This window comes from Coloeus monedula (assembly GCF_965178545.1).
Source record: "Coloeus monedula genome assembly, chromosome: 3".
In the NCBI taxonomy this organism is placed as follows: Eukaryota; Metazoa; Chordata; class Aves; order Passeriformes; family Corvidae; genus Coloeus; species Coloeus monedula.
In genome coordinates, this window is record NC_138783.1 from 49,819,576 (window position 1) to 49,835,607 (window position 16,032).

Sequence of the window (16,032 nt, forward strand, 5' to 3'; positions counted from 1 at the left end):
AAATATCTCTACAGAGTAAGAAGCAATTTAACTTCTGAACCAGAACAACATGCTCACAACACTTATCTAGCAGATGTAACTGACACTTGCTGCAAATTTAGAAATGAACTGAAACACATGTAAGGGAAAAGGTATCAAAAGTGCTGTCCTATTCTTGCAGTGCTCAGTGACCAGCCACTTTCAGAAGAACGTGGTCTATTAAGAACCTGAGGCTTTACACATTACATTAGAATGTATTTATCTCCTTGGTATCTATGTAATAAGACTTTAAAATCCATGTTAGCAGAGAATTTCAGTCTCTGCCAAAAGAAAACCACAAGCCTCATGCACAAACTGAATGTCAGAGAATTGCCAGAACTGTAACAGAACTGAATCTAAAAGAAGAGACATAAAACAGAAACAAAATGTTTTGGTAGCATCAACAAGCATTTATCATAACCCAATACATTCTTATTGCCAAGAAACCTTGTCCAAGCTGAATTATTTCCACAACAAACAAAGAGGGAATGTATTTCTGCACCTTTGTGCTTTCTGCCAGTGACAGAAGAGGTATGGGCCTTACCAACTTGCTCAGTTCTATAAAGGAGAAATCAACACTGGGAACAAACATGCTATACTGGAAAGAGGATACTCCACACAAGTATTTTAAAAGACTGATTTCCTCACCACCCAGCCCCCTAAGGACTTTGTGAGTATTATTACAACAAAGAAGTAAGAATCAAGTTGACAAGGGTTCAAAGCACACTGCAGGTAGCACACTAGTTTCACATTCAGAATGGAAGCAGAATTCAGATCTCAGAACTATTCAAAATTACACTGGCTCCTTAAGGTGTATTTTATCAGGTTTCCTTCTGTGAAGAAAATGCTTCAGCAGTGCATTTCTCTCACAGACACTCTTCCCTGATGCAACACCAGAAGCTGAACATCGCATGTGGCTCATTGTTTAAATGCTTCTAATTTTTACACTGTGCTGAAGTGGCCCAGGAGCAGCTGCATGTTGAACTAATCACTTAGTGCATCTTAACAGTTTTGATTTTATTCACAAATATGAACAAGGTTAATGGTAGAGAAAAAAGTCAACCCTCTTGAAATATGTAGATTTTATAAAGCACTTCACACTCGTGACAGACAAAAAATGAGAAGAGCAAGTCTAAGTCTTTTAACACCAAATGCTGGAAGCAGAAAGTAATTCAATATTTCGCCTATCTTAGTACTCCGAGAAAAAGATTATAGCTCAAGTACTCTGGACATAAAGTGCACACTCATCCACAATTGAATGGACTTGTGCATAATCACTTCATGAAAGAGGAAGTATTTTTCCTTGCAGAGTAAGGCAGGATAATAAAATCACTAACAGCAAAATTGCATCAAGCATAGAAACTGATTTAAAAAAGGAAATCAATTTGCTGTATAGTGTCATTTAATACTGTGCTCTCCTCTTCAGGCATGTCTTCGCTCATTCTTTGGCAGCTTGGCTATGCTGAGAGAGCATAAAGCCATCTATCTGAACTAACACAGACATACCACCAAAAGCTCCTAACAGATAGGAGGAGGAAGACTGTTTTCTTTGGAGGAACACAGAATCTATTGATAAAAGCAAAGTTCTGTCACTATTAAATGCTTCCATATTACCCTCCACAACTGCATCCCCAGCAAGCTTGCTGATGGAACAAGAGCCCTCTCTTGAACAAAATGAAAACTTACCATCATCACCTTTCTTAAACTCCCAAAAAATAAAGTTTCCAGGCAATGGGCCTCTATTCAAATATTTAAAGAAACCAGAACTGCTAAAATATTTCTAGGAACCTTCTAAAAACTGGTAACAGCACTTCACAGTTCAAGGGTTTTCCTCTGGGACAGATAAAAGCTTTACTCCTACAATTAATGATTGAACAGTAAAATTCAACAGTAACAAACATCAGTTTATCCTGTTGCTTGTTAAGATCATGTGGAAACATGAATTTTCCTGGAAAGCGACTGTCTCATGTAATGGAAATTTCATGCTGAGTATCTTAGAAGTGCCTGATTACTAAGATTCCTAACCTGGCTGTGCTGCACCCCAAACTAGAAAAACTTTCTACAGAGAGAAGACTCCATCTCTAGAAACAAGTTAGTGGTAGCTTAGGAGCAAAAGGTGAAAACTTTAGAGTATTTATAAACACAATAAAGTCCAAGTCAGTAAAGCAAGCATTATACACAAGTACTTTGTGCACTGTAAGGGCTACTTTACAAAGCTGAAACAATTAGAATCAATGTCAGTTGGATGCATGTAAAACAACAATCAGTGAGAGAATTCTGTCATCAACTGTGAAAGTATTACACTACATTTCAAAGAAAGAAGTATCTCTGAGCTGGTCTGATACCTCATAAGATTCCTAATGCAGATATATCTGAGACAAAAAGGACATTAACCAGGAAGAAAAAAGCAGCTTCCCAAGCACTCTCAGAACCCAGAAGTTCAATGACCCATGTTCTACAGTATTTTAAGTCAGATCTACACATGTCCAATAAAACTTTGACTTTTGGGCCAACAAGATGGAGCTTGTACTTATTTGTCTGCTTGTTTATCCATAAAACTTCCATGTAAAGGCATACCTCAAAATGCCCATTTAAATAGAATACATTTCATACTACTAGTAAAGTACTTGAGAAAATATTTTGAATAAAATATAACTTACTGCATATATATTTATGCATGCATATTTATCTGCCTATCTATCTCTATATATAAAGTACCATGACATCTGTAAGAGAAACCTTACTTTTCTAATTCTTCAGGATCAAACTTCCACCAAGTATCTGGCTCACGGAATTCCACTCTGTATCCTTTTTCTAGAGCCTGCAGCAAGCAAAGAAATATGTGTGATGTCTATCATGATCACATAAAATGTAAGAAAAAAATAAAAGACAAGTATAATAAACAGAAGCAGCATACTCTGCTGTGGTAGTATGCTGAATTTCACCTACCCCAGCTTATCTTAGCTTTTGTTTCAGGCTAAGCAAATTAAGTCAATCCTTAAACTGATCTAAACTATTGCCATACCAATTACTAATCATTATCAATAAGCTGTCTCTCTCTCCAAAAACTTGAGCAAAAAAAATGTTTCTGGACAAAACATATAAATTTATCACATGCAAGGGTAAGTCTGAAAAATTGTTACAGTTGACAATCATGCAACAAAACTCACCACTTCCACATATGGCTTCATTTCCCAGGCTTGAGTGTTAGTGTTGTCTATTATAACTGGAGATTTTCCCTGCTCCATTGCTTGCTTTGCTGCAATGAAATATTGTGCAAGTTAATAAACCACATGGAACTCAAAATAAAAATTAACTACTCCAGATTTTCTTACACTAATCTACTTTGACTGAAACACTCTAAGAGAAAGAATAAAAGGTACAGGCAGGAATGAAAACAAGCAGAAACAAGAACCTGATGCCCAAAGAAACAAGGTTATCTCTTTTTAACTGAATCTTGCAGAAGTTCAAAATTTAATGTATATGTATACGTGAACTAAAGTATAAAAAATACTTTAAATACTTCTATATATGCTTTGCTAAAATATATATACTCCTTTTCATATAGACTCCTAACAGTCATACATGTTATGCCACCCTTCTATTTCCCCTATGTAACACAGCTCAATAGGATTCCTTTTATTCATTCCAACCTCTCTTCCGGTTCCACTCGTGGGCATCACCAAGCTGAGCAGCATTATACGTGTATCCATACTGCTGACGAAAATAATCATCGGTGCTGAGCACAATGCCATCACAACTCTGACCAAGCAGAGCCCTGTTAAAGAAAAACACAAAAATGCATTAACTTTCAATTTTCAGAGAGATAAACACATCAAAATAATATAGCTAAAATAAATTGAACTGTGACCTATTTCTGAACTTCTTGCAAACTTCAAACAGATTTATAAAAAGCACACCCACATGTATTACCAATAATTCTAATGCAATTAAAGCAATATATTTTCCCTCTCTACTATTTTTGTATTTGTTGTTTCTTCTCCACTCCCAAGAGATGTTTGTATCCATCTAATTTTATGGCTATATTAGAGTAAGTTCCAAGTATCTCATAATAATTGAGTGTATTTGCTAACATTTTCCATCTCAATCCTCACTTGGAAATATGTCTAGAAAGCAATCTGATCATGAGAACTCCCCATTCTCCCAAACATAAATCTAATTTCAGAAAGTACTTGGAAATTGGTGTTTAAAGGAAATCCTTATATAACTGAGACCACAGCACATTTCTGTCTAAAGTCCACCCTACAGAATAGGTGCAGACTGGACTTTAGGCCTCCCTATCTATTTTTAGTTCTACAGCACACTTAGATTTGAAAACAGCAAACAGCCAGTTAATGCCACAGAGCATGTAGCACCCGCTGCAACATTCAGACATCACTCTTCTATGGAAATTTAGGCAACTATTCCAGCTCAGAAATAGGCAACATACCCACAGGCTACAAAAGCCAAACTACACTAGTGGTATGTGGGATTGCACTACTGCTGAGGTGGCAGGAACAAAAAAAAAATTGGCCAGATCCCAAATAACTAAGGGGAACAAAGATATGCTAGTTCTAAGTTACTAAGCTTTCCTATATATATATCTGTACAAAGAGCTACTTAACTGTAATTCTTACATGAGGACTTTGCTATGTTTTGCCACCTGTCACCAACAACAGACTTGTTATGGATCATAGTTTAATGACTGTGACACTGTATTACATGTTAGTTTATATTCCTGTAGGTTTATTGTCCCACAACTCCGCTGCTGGTTATTTCTGCTTTTAAGATACCGACATATGTACAACCAAATTCAGGTTACTAAAGACCAGAAGAAACTACTAATGGTGCAATGTCAAGTAACATGATCAAAGCTTCATACAAACTGTTACCTCCTCCTTGCTCTTCCTTTTCCAGAGCTTTAGGTTGCTTCAGGACAAATAGCCATGCTATTTGAGAAAGCAGAGCATGATACATTGAAAGTGCAGCCACTTTATTTAAACGTTGATAAATAATTGGTTTTGTTAGAGCCTTGATCTTTCAAAAGGATGTGTAATACACTGGTTTAGAAGAGTGCAGAAGGATTCAACACCTATTTCTGTTCTAAGTAGATGAAATGGCACCAGTAAATCATACACCACACACAGCAACAATTTTTTTATCCTTCTTCCTCCCTTGTATAAAATATTTAACAAATTTATATTAAGTTACTTGGCTGTGATTTCATACATGGCCCAATTCTCTTATTTACAGTAAGCTACATTTGCCAATTAATAATGCTAGAAAAACTGGATCTATCTTCCACACTCGCTCCTTGTGTGCTGAATGTATATACACATATCTTAAAAAATCATCTGCCTTGAAAAAAGACAGCAAATAATATCTGGGATTCTTCTATTGGCTGAGTAGATGGACACACCCCTACAGTTCCTAGGGTCCTGAGCATCAGGTTTCCATAGGAATATATCAACTGAGGAATCAACACTAATGGGACATTCATCTTCATTTTTATTGCTAAGAACTGACTCCATCTGCTCATGTTCTGGAGAACAACTCACTCACTCCAATTCTTTTGTTGTATCTTCCAAACAACATTAGTAGCAATAAAGAAACACAGTAGCAAGGGTTCAGAAATCTTGCAAACCCATCAATAAAGTGTATTCTTGAAATATTTTGTTAGTATTCCTTGAAGTTCAGAATACACCACAATTATTAATGAATCAATGTAACTGAAATAACAGATTTAATATAGTAAACTGTATTTGCAATAATCCTAAACCCATAGAATTTGAGAAGGTAAAGTGGTTACCAAAGAGGCCAGAGTAAGAGAGCCCTTACCCCATACACAACACACAAGCTATCACAAAGTCATGAGTTTATGATCTGAAACTTCAAATATTACAGTAGTGATTGGAACCTCTTTCTAAATTGTGAAATTGAATCATAGAACATTGTACTTTAAAAGCCTGACAATTACCTCTTTCAGAATTCACAGTACTTAAACTTTTAAAATTCAAAGCAGAAACCTGTTTGCTGACACCATATGGAATAATTCATACACCTCTAACACGTGTTTGGAAGTAAAATTTATCCCAGGCTCATAACTAGAAAACAGAAAGAACAAAAAGCATATCTATACAAAGAAAGCATCATTACTATCTAAACCGACAGAAATTATTTCCACTTTTGAGACATGAAGAAAGAAAAAGATATAAATGTATTTCTAATGAGAGTCAAATTATGGTTTAGTCAGCATCAGTATGTGCACATGCTTGAAATGAGTAGCATATTATCCAACTGCTGTAATCCATCTTTTTCACTCTAAACCTTCCCTCCAAGCAAACACCCACCTTTGAACACAGTAGGACACTGAAATTAAAGCAGCTCACCTACTTTTTCCAGACATGCTATCTGATCTAATAGAAGCTATTATCCTGACATACAAAAAACTCATGTTGAAACCAAAATATTAACTACTCAGCAAACCAATACACATTTTCCAATGCATACGTGCATGCATGCACACAAACAAATCCCTCTTCTTCAAAACTAAAATGGTCCCCAAACCTGTATCCTAGTTAGCCTACTCTGATAAATGATTTTATAATAAAGAAGGTATCTCAGAATCTAATAATTCACCTATTTAAACCAGCAAGCATATCATGGATGAGGAAAAAAATAGGCAGGAACTAAATATAGTGTCAAAATATGCAGCATTACTGAGCTCCTTTGAAAGCGCTCCTTGTAACACTATTTAAATAAATACATAATTAGAAACAACAGCACACCACTGTTTCTACATTCAGCTATAAACACCAATGCTTTAACTCTTCCCTTCACAACATCTTGCTCTGAGGAAGAACGGCCCTAGAGAAATACAAGTGTCTTTATATATTACTAGATTTAAATAAAAAGGGACTTCTTAAATGACACCAATATTTGGTCTTTCCATTTCACTAAGCTACATTTTTTTCAAATTAATGCTTAGGTATTTATGGAGAAAAGCCAAATTGCTACTGCTGCCAATTTTAGTAGCAAAATATTCTAAAAATACAAGTTTCTTTTCCTGTAACTTTTCCCAGGACTGTAAGATCACATTACTATCGAATTGTAGCAGACTTTGGTTACTTGGGCTAAAGCTATCACTACTGGGTATCTGTCTGACCAAACTGTTTACAAACATTTTTAACTAAATGGTCAATCTCTTCCAAAACCAAGATAAAAAGAAAGCATTTGTACGATATTTTGTTACTCTAAGCTTTTCTCTGAGAAGCTTTGGACTAAGGAAGTGAAATCTGACAAAGTACATGTGTTCGTTTGCCCTGCAAAAACTTTTTGTAAATCTGCCCAAGGCATACAACTTTAAAATGTCACACGCACAGAAAATAGGAGTGAAAAGAACTCATTTTTTGTATAAAGTAGAGCAGAAAATGCAAGGATTCTCGCTGCAGTAAACCCAATCTTGAACAGAGCAATCTGATAGTGTCAGGAAGCTGATTCAGGACCAATACGGCATTTTAAGAACACATTTCTCCCAACACAAGAACGGCAACAGAAGGAACAAAATTGCCTTGAAATAGGAGGACATGGGAAGCGTTGTGGTATAAACACCAGAACAAGCAACTTGGTACTGGCAGAAGAGCTAGGAAATAGGGCCAAGGCAAAGAGTGAAGCAGAGGGAAGACACTGTTACGATGAAGTTGGGAGTGAGATAGTACCACTGACAGAAACAAGGAGAAAATGAATCTGGGAAGAAACGAGATGCAGAAGGAACTGAAGGAATCAGCTTAGAATTTAGAAGCAGATAAGGAGCTAGTAAGCACAAACCAAAAGCCGTGAATGGATATGAACAGGAAAACCAAACTGGAAATGGATGATTAAGAAACAGGATTTTGTATGGCCTCAGGGGCTAGGATTGTCTAAGTCAGGCGGACACAGGAAATAAATCCATGAGATGAGGGGAGTTCCTTAAACCCAGAAATGGCTGGTGTTATGCTCATATTTAAGGCAAGTAAAGACAAAGACCCAAAGAACTAAAGGCTGCTCAACCTCACCTACGCTCTGCTCTGGAAACAATGGAGTGCATCCTCTTGGAATCTATTTCCAAACATGTTAAAGAAATGAAGGTAACCAGGAAGAGTCAATGTGGGTTTTGCAAAAGACAAATCATTCTTTACTAACCAGAACGCACTGTCTGATGAAACAAGCGCCTTTGTCGATGAGGACTGAGTGATGACTGCAGCATACTCAGAAACTATCAAAACTTCCAACATCATCTCCCAGCCAGTAGCAAGCAGAGAACAGCAAAGGATATAGTGGGACCAATTTTTTTCAGTATCTTCATCATTAACCTGGATAATGAGGCAGAGAGCTTGCAGGTGACACCAAATCAGCAGTGAGGCTCAACACTGAGCTGAACAGTGAGGCTTCTATCCAAAAGGCCACTGAGAAACCCGAGAACTGGGCTAAGCAAAACACCACGAAGCTCAACAAGGAAAGACTAAGTTCTGCAACTGATGAAACCTAAGCATCAGCACAGGTGGGAAAGTGAGTGGTTGAGCAGCTCTGTTGAAAAGAGTTGGAGGATTACAGTGGACATCAAATGAGATGAGTGAACGGTGTACTCTCATCAAAGGCAGGGCACACCACAACCTGGGCTTTAGTATAGGTTCACTTTAGTGCATATTTAGTATATTTTTAGTTTAGTGTGGCCAGCAGATCATCAGAGAAGGTCTGCCTGACTCTTGTGTGGTCAATACTGAAATACTGTGTGCAGTGTGGGACTTCCCAGTTCAAAAGACATGCTGAAAAACATGGAAGGGCTGAACAGATGGCTACCAAGATGGCTATGGGCATACAACCTCCAAGGAGAGGTTAACAGCAGCTGGGCTTGTTTAGTCTGGCAGTGGAGACAGTAAAAGATCTGATGTCAGCCTTTTACAGTGAATACGCCCATCCCTTACCAGAAGGGAAGCTGCAAGGAAGATGAGCCAGATTCTACCATGTAACAGCACACATTATTACAGGGGACATGCAAATTGTGGCTTGGGAACTTCAGTTTGGAGATTAGGAAGAACTTCCTTACTTAGGTGGGCTGTACTGCACTAGAAAAGTTTGGTGACACCAGAGAATCTGTTGGGTTTTTAAGATCAGGCCTGACAAAGACATACCTGACCTGCTCCAGTGACAGTGACTAACCTCCTCCATTCCTCCAAGCAGAACAATGGACTAGTTCACATCCACTAGTCTCTTCCAAAAAACGTGCCCGTAATTCCAACTGCTTAGTTGGAATGGAAGAGTAAAAACAAAACACAAACTTCAGTGGAAGATTCAAGACAGACACAAGTCAAGTTTGCAAGCGGGAAGAAAAGTGTCTGTACTTACAAACCCTTACTCGGTGCAAACCACAAATAGAAATTTGAGATTCCAAGGTCTCACTACTGGCTCTGTTGTCATTTCCTACTGGGAAACCCACTTGCAAGATACACCTCATTCCCCTCTAGTGCTGATCCACAGAGATGATGTCAGTTCTCTGCTTTTCCTTCACAGTTATTTTACTGACACAAACAGTAGAGGTTTGTCTGCAGGTGCCAAAGATGCCACACCTGCAAAGATACCTGTAGGTATTAATATGACCTCAGATGTAACATCATTGCTGTCTAGTCTACACTGCAGAATTCTATGATGCTACATAGAAAAACATGTTCCAAACATGTTTATTAAGATTTAACTAATAATACATGCATTTTCCTCATAGGCTCCCATTAATTCTGGGATGCTTTTCCCCAAAGATATCCAAGACCCTGAGACGATTTCATGGGGATACACAACTGCAACCAAGCATTAAATATATTAAACTGCACGTAATTGAATACGCTGAAAAACAAGTACCATGCAGTTCAAATTCTGCACCCACTTTTGGTAACTATTCTTAACCTTGATCTCATAGTGCCCAGTTTCCCATCTGCTAACTAAGATTAGTAACTGATCTCATTTATGAGAGGAAAAAAAGCACAAATGTGAATTCTTAAAAACCTGAAGATATTTAGACTTTTTCAGACAATATTAGTCATATATTTGGAGAAAGACTCAAAAACAATTTAGCACATCAAACACAGAAAACAAATATATTTGGTATCTTCACATTAAGTATTATCCAGTCCCTGAACTGAATGAGGCAGCACTTTTTCCACAGGCTTATTTTTCCAATTTTTTATGTTGCTTTCACATATTAAAGGAATTACTGCAGTAATACCACATGGGGACATGCAGCTTCAAAAATGCAGGCTTGCAAAATACAGCAATCAGTAACAATAAAATATTATAGCAAAAATCACTCAAACATGTAAGAAGAATACCAATTAGAAATTTCTAGCTATGATATGGAGATCACTGTCTCCTAAATATCAGGAAAAACTCAACAAATAGAATGTTACTCCTTTATATAAAAAACAAGTAAGAACATGATGACTGTATCTATTTCACAGACTCCTTGCACCCAACAGATGACAACTACAGAAGACATCCCACCTGTGATGTAGTTTTTGGATGAAACTCAATCAGTTAAGTACTGACTTAGTAACTTCTTTTTTTTATATACACAAGAGAAACTTATTTTCATTTAATACTGGTAGTGTCTGTGCTCTGTCAACTTTTTGTGCTTTTTGAACTAGGCCAAAAACACCAAGTGAAAATGCAAGTTGGAGATGGTATCTTCTTTTAACCCTGTCAGACTTCAGCAAGCGTATTTTGAAGAAAAAAATAATACTTTCCTTGTGTGCTTTTCACAAATAAAGAAAAGCAGTTGACAGACCACACTATGAGAAAAGGGAATGAGACAATGCTCAGTTTCATCAATACACACTGAAAACAAGTATTTTCAGAGTAGCAGCGTTCTTCTAATAGCCTTTGAAAATTTTTGCACGGGCATGAAAATGTACTTATGGTTCAGTCAAATTGTCATTGTTAGATTTGATGGGATTTTTTTTAAATTAGGGAATTTAAGAATTAAAAAAAAAAAGCGCAGCAGACCATCACATACTAGTACACTTGAAAATTTCAGAATAAAAGATGACGCAATTTAATGGATGCTCAACATATTAAATTTAACACAGAGGAGCTCCTGTTCATCAAAACTCTGAAGGAGACAAAACCCCCAAGTAAATATTTTTAATATTTACTGTCACTTGCACTCACTAAGTACAAGTGACAGCAAATATTAAACTACTACATTTTAATAACCTAATTCACGAACTAAAAAGTTTCCTAAGTGCTTATAGATATATTCAAATTCTTAAAAAGTTTTTATTTGAATAAACTTCTCAAGCTTTAAGTCTTTACTCACCGAGAAAGTGTTGATTTCCCTGAACCTGGTAGGCCTCTTAAGATTAAAAGCAATTTCCGTGAACAACTGAATCTTTCTTCCGATAACTGCAATGAAGAAAAGCTGTGCATTCCTTCTCTACTGTCAGCTTTTGAACCCTTCCAACATTCTTCTCTGGTTTCACAGAAACCATTACTTTGGAGTCCATTCTGATCATTATTTCCATTCCTGAAGACCTGAGTAGAATGGATGTCCATATGACCAGAATAGTTGGTATTTTGATCAAGCAATGGACCACGACTGTTGATATCAGTATTTTCATGGTAACAATGATAATTTTTATAAGAAAGCCCCCCATTCTGAGAAGAGAGAGTATTTTGGATTTGTGGTAGGGAATTAAGTATCTGAAAATGGGATTGATGGTTGAATCTAGGAGGAAGAGATCCCTGAGGTTTTCTGAAAGATGCACTAGTCTGCCAAGCAGGTCTGAATTCAGGCACTGAGCAGTTCCAAGCATCAACTTGGCCATTAAAAGTATTTTCAGTTTTCCAGCCACCTGTTTCCACAACTGACTGTTGCTCTTTGCTTGTTTTCTGACTGTTCTGTTCCCCTGAAAAACACTGTCCATTCTCGTAAAATGGCTGCGGACTGCCCAACAATACAGGTTGAGAATTCTCTTCTGAGCTTTGACTACAGTTAAATGGAGAGTGCTGTTCCTGAGAAATTTCAGTTTCTTTTTCCTGAAGATTAGCATCTAAATTTTCATTTTCCAGCTGGTGAATTTCTTTATAGAACTGGTCCAGTTCATCATCTATTTCTGGTACAGCGGCAGAAACAGCCTGAATCTTCTTTGCCTCCTTTCTTTTAGATCTGTTTTCATATAATTCATTCTCATCTCCTTCATTGTTCCTACATCCACTACAATTGCCAGATTTGTCCTGTTTGTTACTTTTGGCAGGCTTGTAAATCGGTCCTATGAAATCTTTGCTTGTAAAAAAGTCTTCATCTGATTCATTTCTATTTACTGAGAATAATGTACTGCTTTTCTCAATATTATCTTCACCAGCATTATTTGTAATAAAAGGGCCTTTTTCTTCTTCAGCTTTAGAGTCATTTATTGACGCAAACGGAGAATTTACATTCTGCACAGTTTCTAAATCAACTGGCTGACAAAGTACTGGATTATTTTCAGGGAGAACTTCATTCAAGGATCCCAAGACACCAGTAAGTATTTCCTCTTGGTTCTGCATTTCATGTTGCCCTTGTTTATCTAAGGCACACAAAGGTATACAACCATTTGACTTTTTCTCAACATCCACCTTCTCCTGAGTACCTTTGTTATCAACATCAGGGAGTTTCTCACAAGTCCCTTCTGTTGACTTCATTCTTTTAGAAGATGGCTCAATTCTGATTTCATCCTGACGATCTAAGAGCCTTACTGTATTTTCAGCATGAAGCATCTTAGAAACAAAAAGGAATACGTTATCAGCATGCACATTTTTAAAATAAAGTATAAAAAAAGCTGAAGTTATTCAGGCCTATGACATCACACCCTCCATGGCCACAACTAGAATGTACTCACTCAGAAGAAAAACAGACATCACCTACCACAAGTACGGTTTAAACAAGACTGCTACATTATTTATTGCTCATCTTTAGTAAAGAACTAAATTAGTGCTGTATCAGTCCAGCAGCCACATTTTATGATATGCATTAAAAAATTTACAAATCATGCTTTTAAAAAGTGACTATTTGAAAATTTAATTACATCAACCATCTCTGACCTATGTTACTACTGTTCTCTGCTACCTGTGTTATTCTGCCAAGTGTTTGAAACCACTTTTAAAGATAAGCATGTGCTAATTTCCAATGCACCAAACTGATGCCTGAAATCATGAGCAACACACTACTAATACGAGCAACAAAAATGCAAATACTTCAACCCTGAAGATTGTTTTCTGTGACATGAACCAAACTCAGCTAACTCATTTAACACCAGTCAAACAGGTGCTGGGTGACATTCGTAATTTAGGACTAGTCAAGTAAGACTTAAAATCAAAGCTGCAATCTGTTATCATGGTTCTGGTTTTAGAACTACTAAAGACTTCTGGACTTTTGTGTTAGGGACCAAGATCACTTGCTTGCATGTCTTCTCAAATTAAACACATTAAAAAAAAAAAAAAGAAAAGAAAAAAAATCCCTGTCCCAAATAGATTGCATTCTAAGAATTAAACCAGTAAGTTCCAGAAAGGTTCAGACGTGAGCAAAGACAAAGCAAGATGGCACTAACCACTGTGACATGCCATTATCCATCTATTAGTCTGGATTTCTTGGATTTTGAAGTCTACACAGTACACAATAAAGAGCAAATTCTTCCCCTCCAAGAAAATGCAGTTTCAAACAAGAAAGAACATGTTTCTCTTACTGGAGGGTTTATTCTACTGTTTTCTGAAACATTTCAACTTTCTAGGAGTAATTAACAAAACGCCACATGCTCTTCATCCTGGATGAGAAAATAATTTTTTTCTTTATCTGAAAAGGACCTGTAGGTAGTGTTATGGGAAGATTTGTAAGTAACCATTATCCTGTCATGTTTACTTGCAAAACTGACAAGAAAAGGCACTTTCTCACCTACCATCCAAAGGAAGAGAAACCTGCCATTCTCAACCTCGAAATGTCTAAACGAAGGAGATTTTACTGTCCGCACTTGACTCTAGTACCTGGAAGAAAGCACTACTGTCAGAAGGCAAAGAAACATGGCCATGCAACTCTCTCTCTTCCTCAGAATTGGTACAATGTTCTCTCCTCCCCCCCCCCCCCCAAGATATATGTGGTTTGTGCATACCTCCATCTTCTTAGTTCTTCATTTTTGGACATTAGAAAGCAAGTATGACATTACTACCAATTATTGAGTCTATCCCCACCTACAAAAAAAATGCTACTCTGCCTCCACTCAAAAACAGTATTGGGGGAAAAAATTACTTTATTAGCTTTTATATCCTCATCTTCTTCTGGGATGGTGTTTAAGCAGACACCATTTCCTGATGTGGAATTAAAAGAGCAAACATGTGAACACTTGCTGCATGACAAGATCCCATGACAAGGATGCTGCTCCATAACTGTCTCACATACGAACATCCTTTCTTGCTAATCTCTAACAGACTTTCCCTCGCTAACCTTGGAGGGAGTAAAGCTACATGCAAAACTAAATCCACCTGCATCCCTGGGGAGAACAGAGCAAGTATGCTCAAGGAAACCGCAGTCTTTCTGACATTCGCACCTCTTGAATGGGACAGGCTCGGGTCTATATAATTTCTGGAAATAACTGGTTGTAAGCATTGAACCTGAGCCAGCACATGGGATGCCAAACTTATTTACCACTTTAACTGACCTGTGAAACATCCAGAAGGTTCAATCAACTATCTAACTTAAGGCCTTGAACTCGGCCTGTACAATACCTTTCCCAAATGGAAAAATAAGGCCTATATGGCAGAACCTACAGACAGGGGAACTCACTGGCTTCCCTTGCACTGTGGGCAGGGCGGTCACAAGGCGCATAGCCCAGCGCTCCCCACACGGCGCCAGGACCCACCTGGAGCCGCGGGAAGAAGGCTGTGCTCCCACCCCGGGCCGGCAGCAGCGTGTCCGAAGTGAAGGCACAGCCGCCGACCCCATGCCTCGGGGAGGTGTGTCAGCCGCCCCCTCCCTCCCTTCCCCACGGTGCAAAGCCCAGTCCTCTCCCACACACATAAACACTTTCCTCAGCCCGCCGCCCACGTCACAGAACCTCAGCAGCCGCCGGCTCCTGCGCGCTGACACCGCCATCCCCACGCTGCCTCTTCCCCGCCCGTGGTGGCACAGGTCCGTGGCAGCAGCAGTGATGGCGGAGGAGACGCGGCTTCCCTTCGCGGCCCGACCGAGCAGCAGCCGCCGCAGCCACAGAGGGGGAAGGACACGAACCTCAAGACAGCGGCTCCCGGCCGCGGGAGGGGCAGCAAGGCCAACCCCTCGCTCCCAAAATGGCGCCGCCTCCCTGTGCCCTATCACCCCGCGCGTGGCACCGGGAGGGGCGGAGCTTCCCCCACGCGCCGCGCGCCCTGCCCGATGGGAAGTGCCCGGGGCCGGCGCCGGCCGTGGGGTTTAGGCTGTGTTACTCTCCTTCGGGGGCTGTCTTCTCACCGTGTCGGGAGGTTTGCGTTAAGTGGCATTCTGGTTTTTGTGGGGGAGCAACGACGAAGTTCCGGTGAGGTTTGTCCCTAGGGTAAAAGCTGCCCAAGTTTCTTAGACGTGTGTTGCACTTAACATGGATTTGCAACCTTCCCTCCTGCATGGATAAAGTAAAAATTTAATATGACGTGGCTACTTTTTTTTTTTTTTCAAATCTTGTGATGCTGTGCAAGGCAAACCACATTTTCCTAAAAGAGCCCCCCGTCTTCTAACAGTAATTCCCCAAATTTCATTACTGCACACAAGAGCTCCAGTAAGCGATGTGCCCATTCTAAATACCTGCAACGTTTATTCTTTCACATCACCCAAATGTATTATGAAGGTTTTTAAGTATGTGATTTATAAAGTCACTGAAATTAGTTTATTTGCTATAAATGGTAAAAAGAAAACTGGTCAAATCCACTGGCCAGGCATTCCTTCCTGCTACCTCTGCAAGCAAAGCATAATCTCCTTTCCTGTGCCAG

At 38.7% G+C, this 16,032-nt stretch overlaps 1 protein-coding gene across 9 annotated transcripts in view; it reads right to left on the bottom strand.

Moving 5' to 3' along the window:
* The window catches only part of N4BP2L2 (NEDD4 binding protein 2 like 2), a 41,791-nt gene extending 26,409 nt beyond the window's left edge, over positions 1 to 15,382 (bottom strand). For 4 of the 9 annotated variants that reach the window (XR_014226296.1, XM_082278594.1, XM_082278589.1 and 1 more), the window contains exons 1-6: positions 15,129 to 15,292; positions 13,977 to 14,061; positions 11,363 to 12,801; positions 3,672 to 3,796; positions 3,189 to 3,277; positions 2,763 to 2,839 (exon numbers count right to left, since the gene is read on the bottom strand). Coding sequence is in view for 8 of the 9 variants with exons in the window: in XM_082278594.1 (XP_082134720.1) it covers positions 2,763 to 2,839; positions 3,189 to 3,277; positions 3,672 to 3,796; positions 11,363 to 12,801; positions 13,977 to 13,979 (1,733 nt within the window). In the remaining variant the exon portion in view is untranslated. The other 5 variants (XM_082278590.1, XM_082278592.1, XM_082278591.1 and 2 more) reach the window with 5 other exon arrangements.
* Between the last annotated feature and the right edge of the window lie 650 nt (positions 15,383 to 16,032).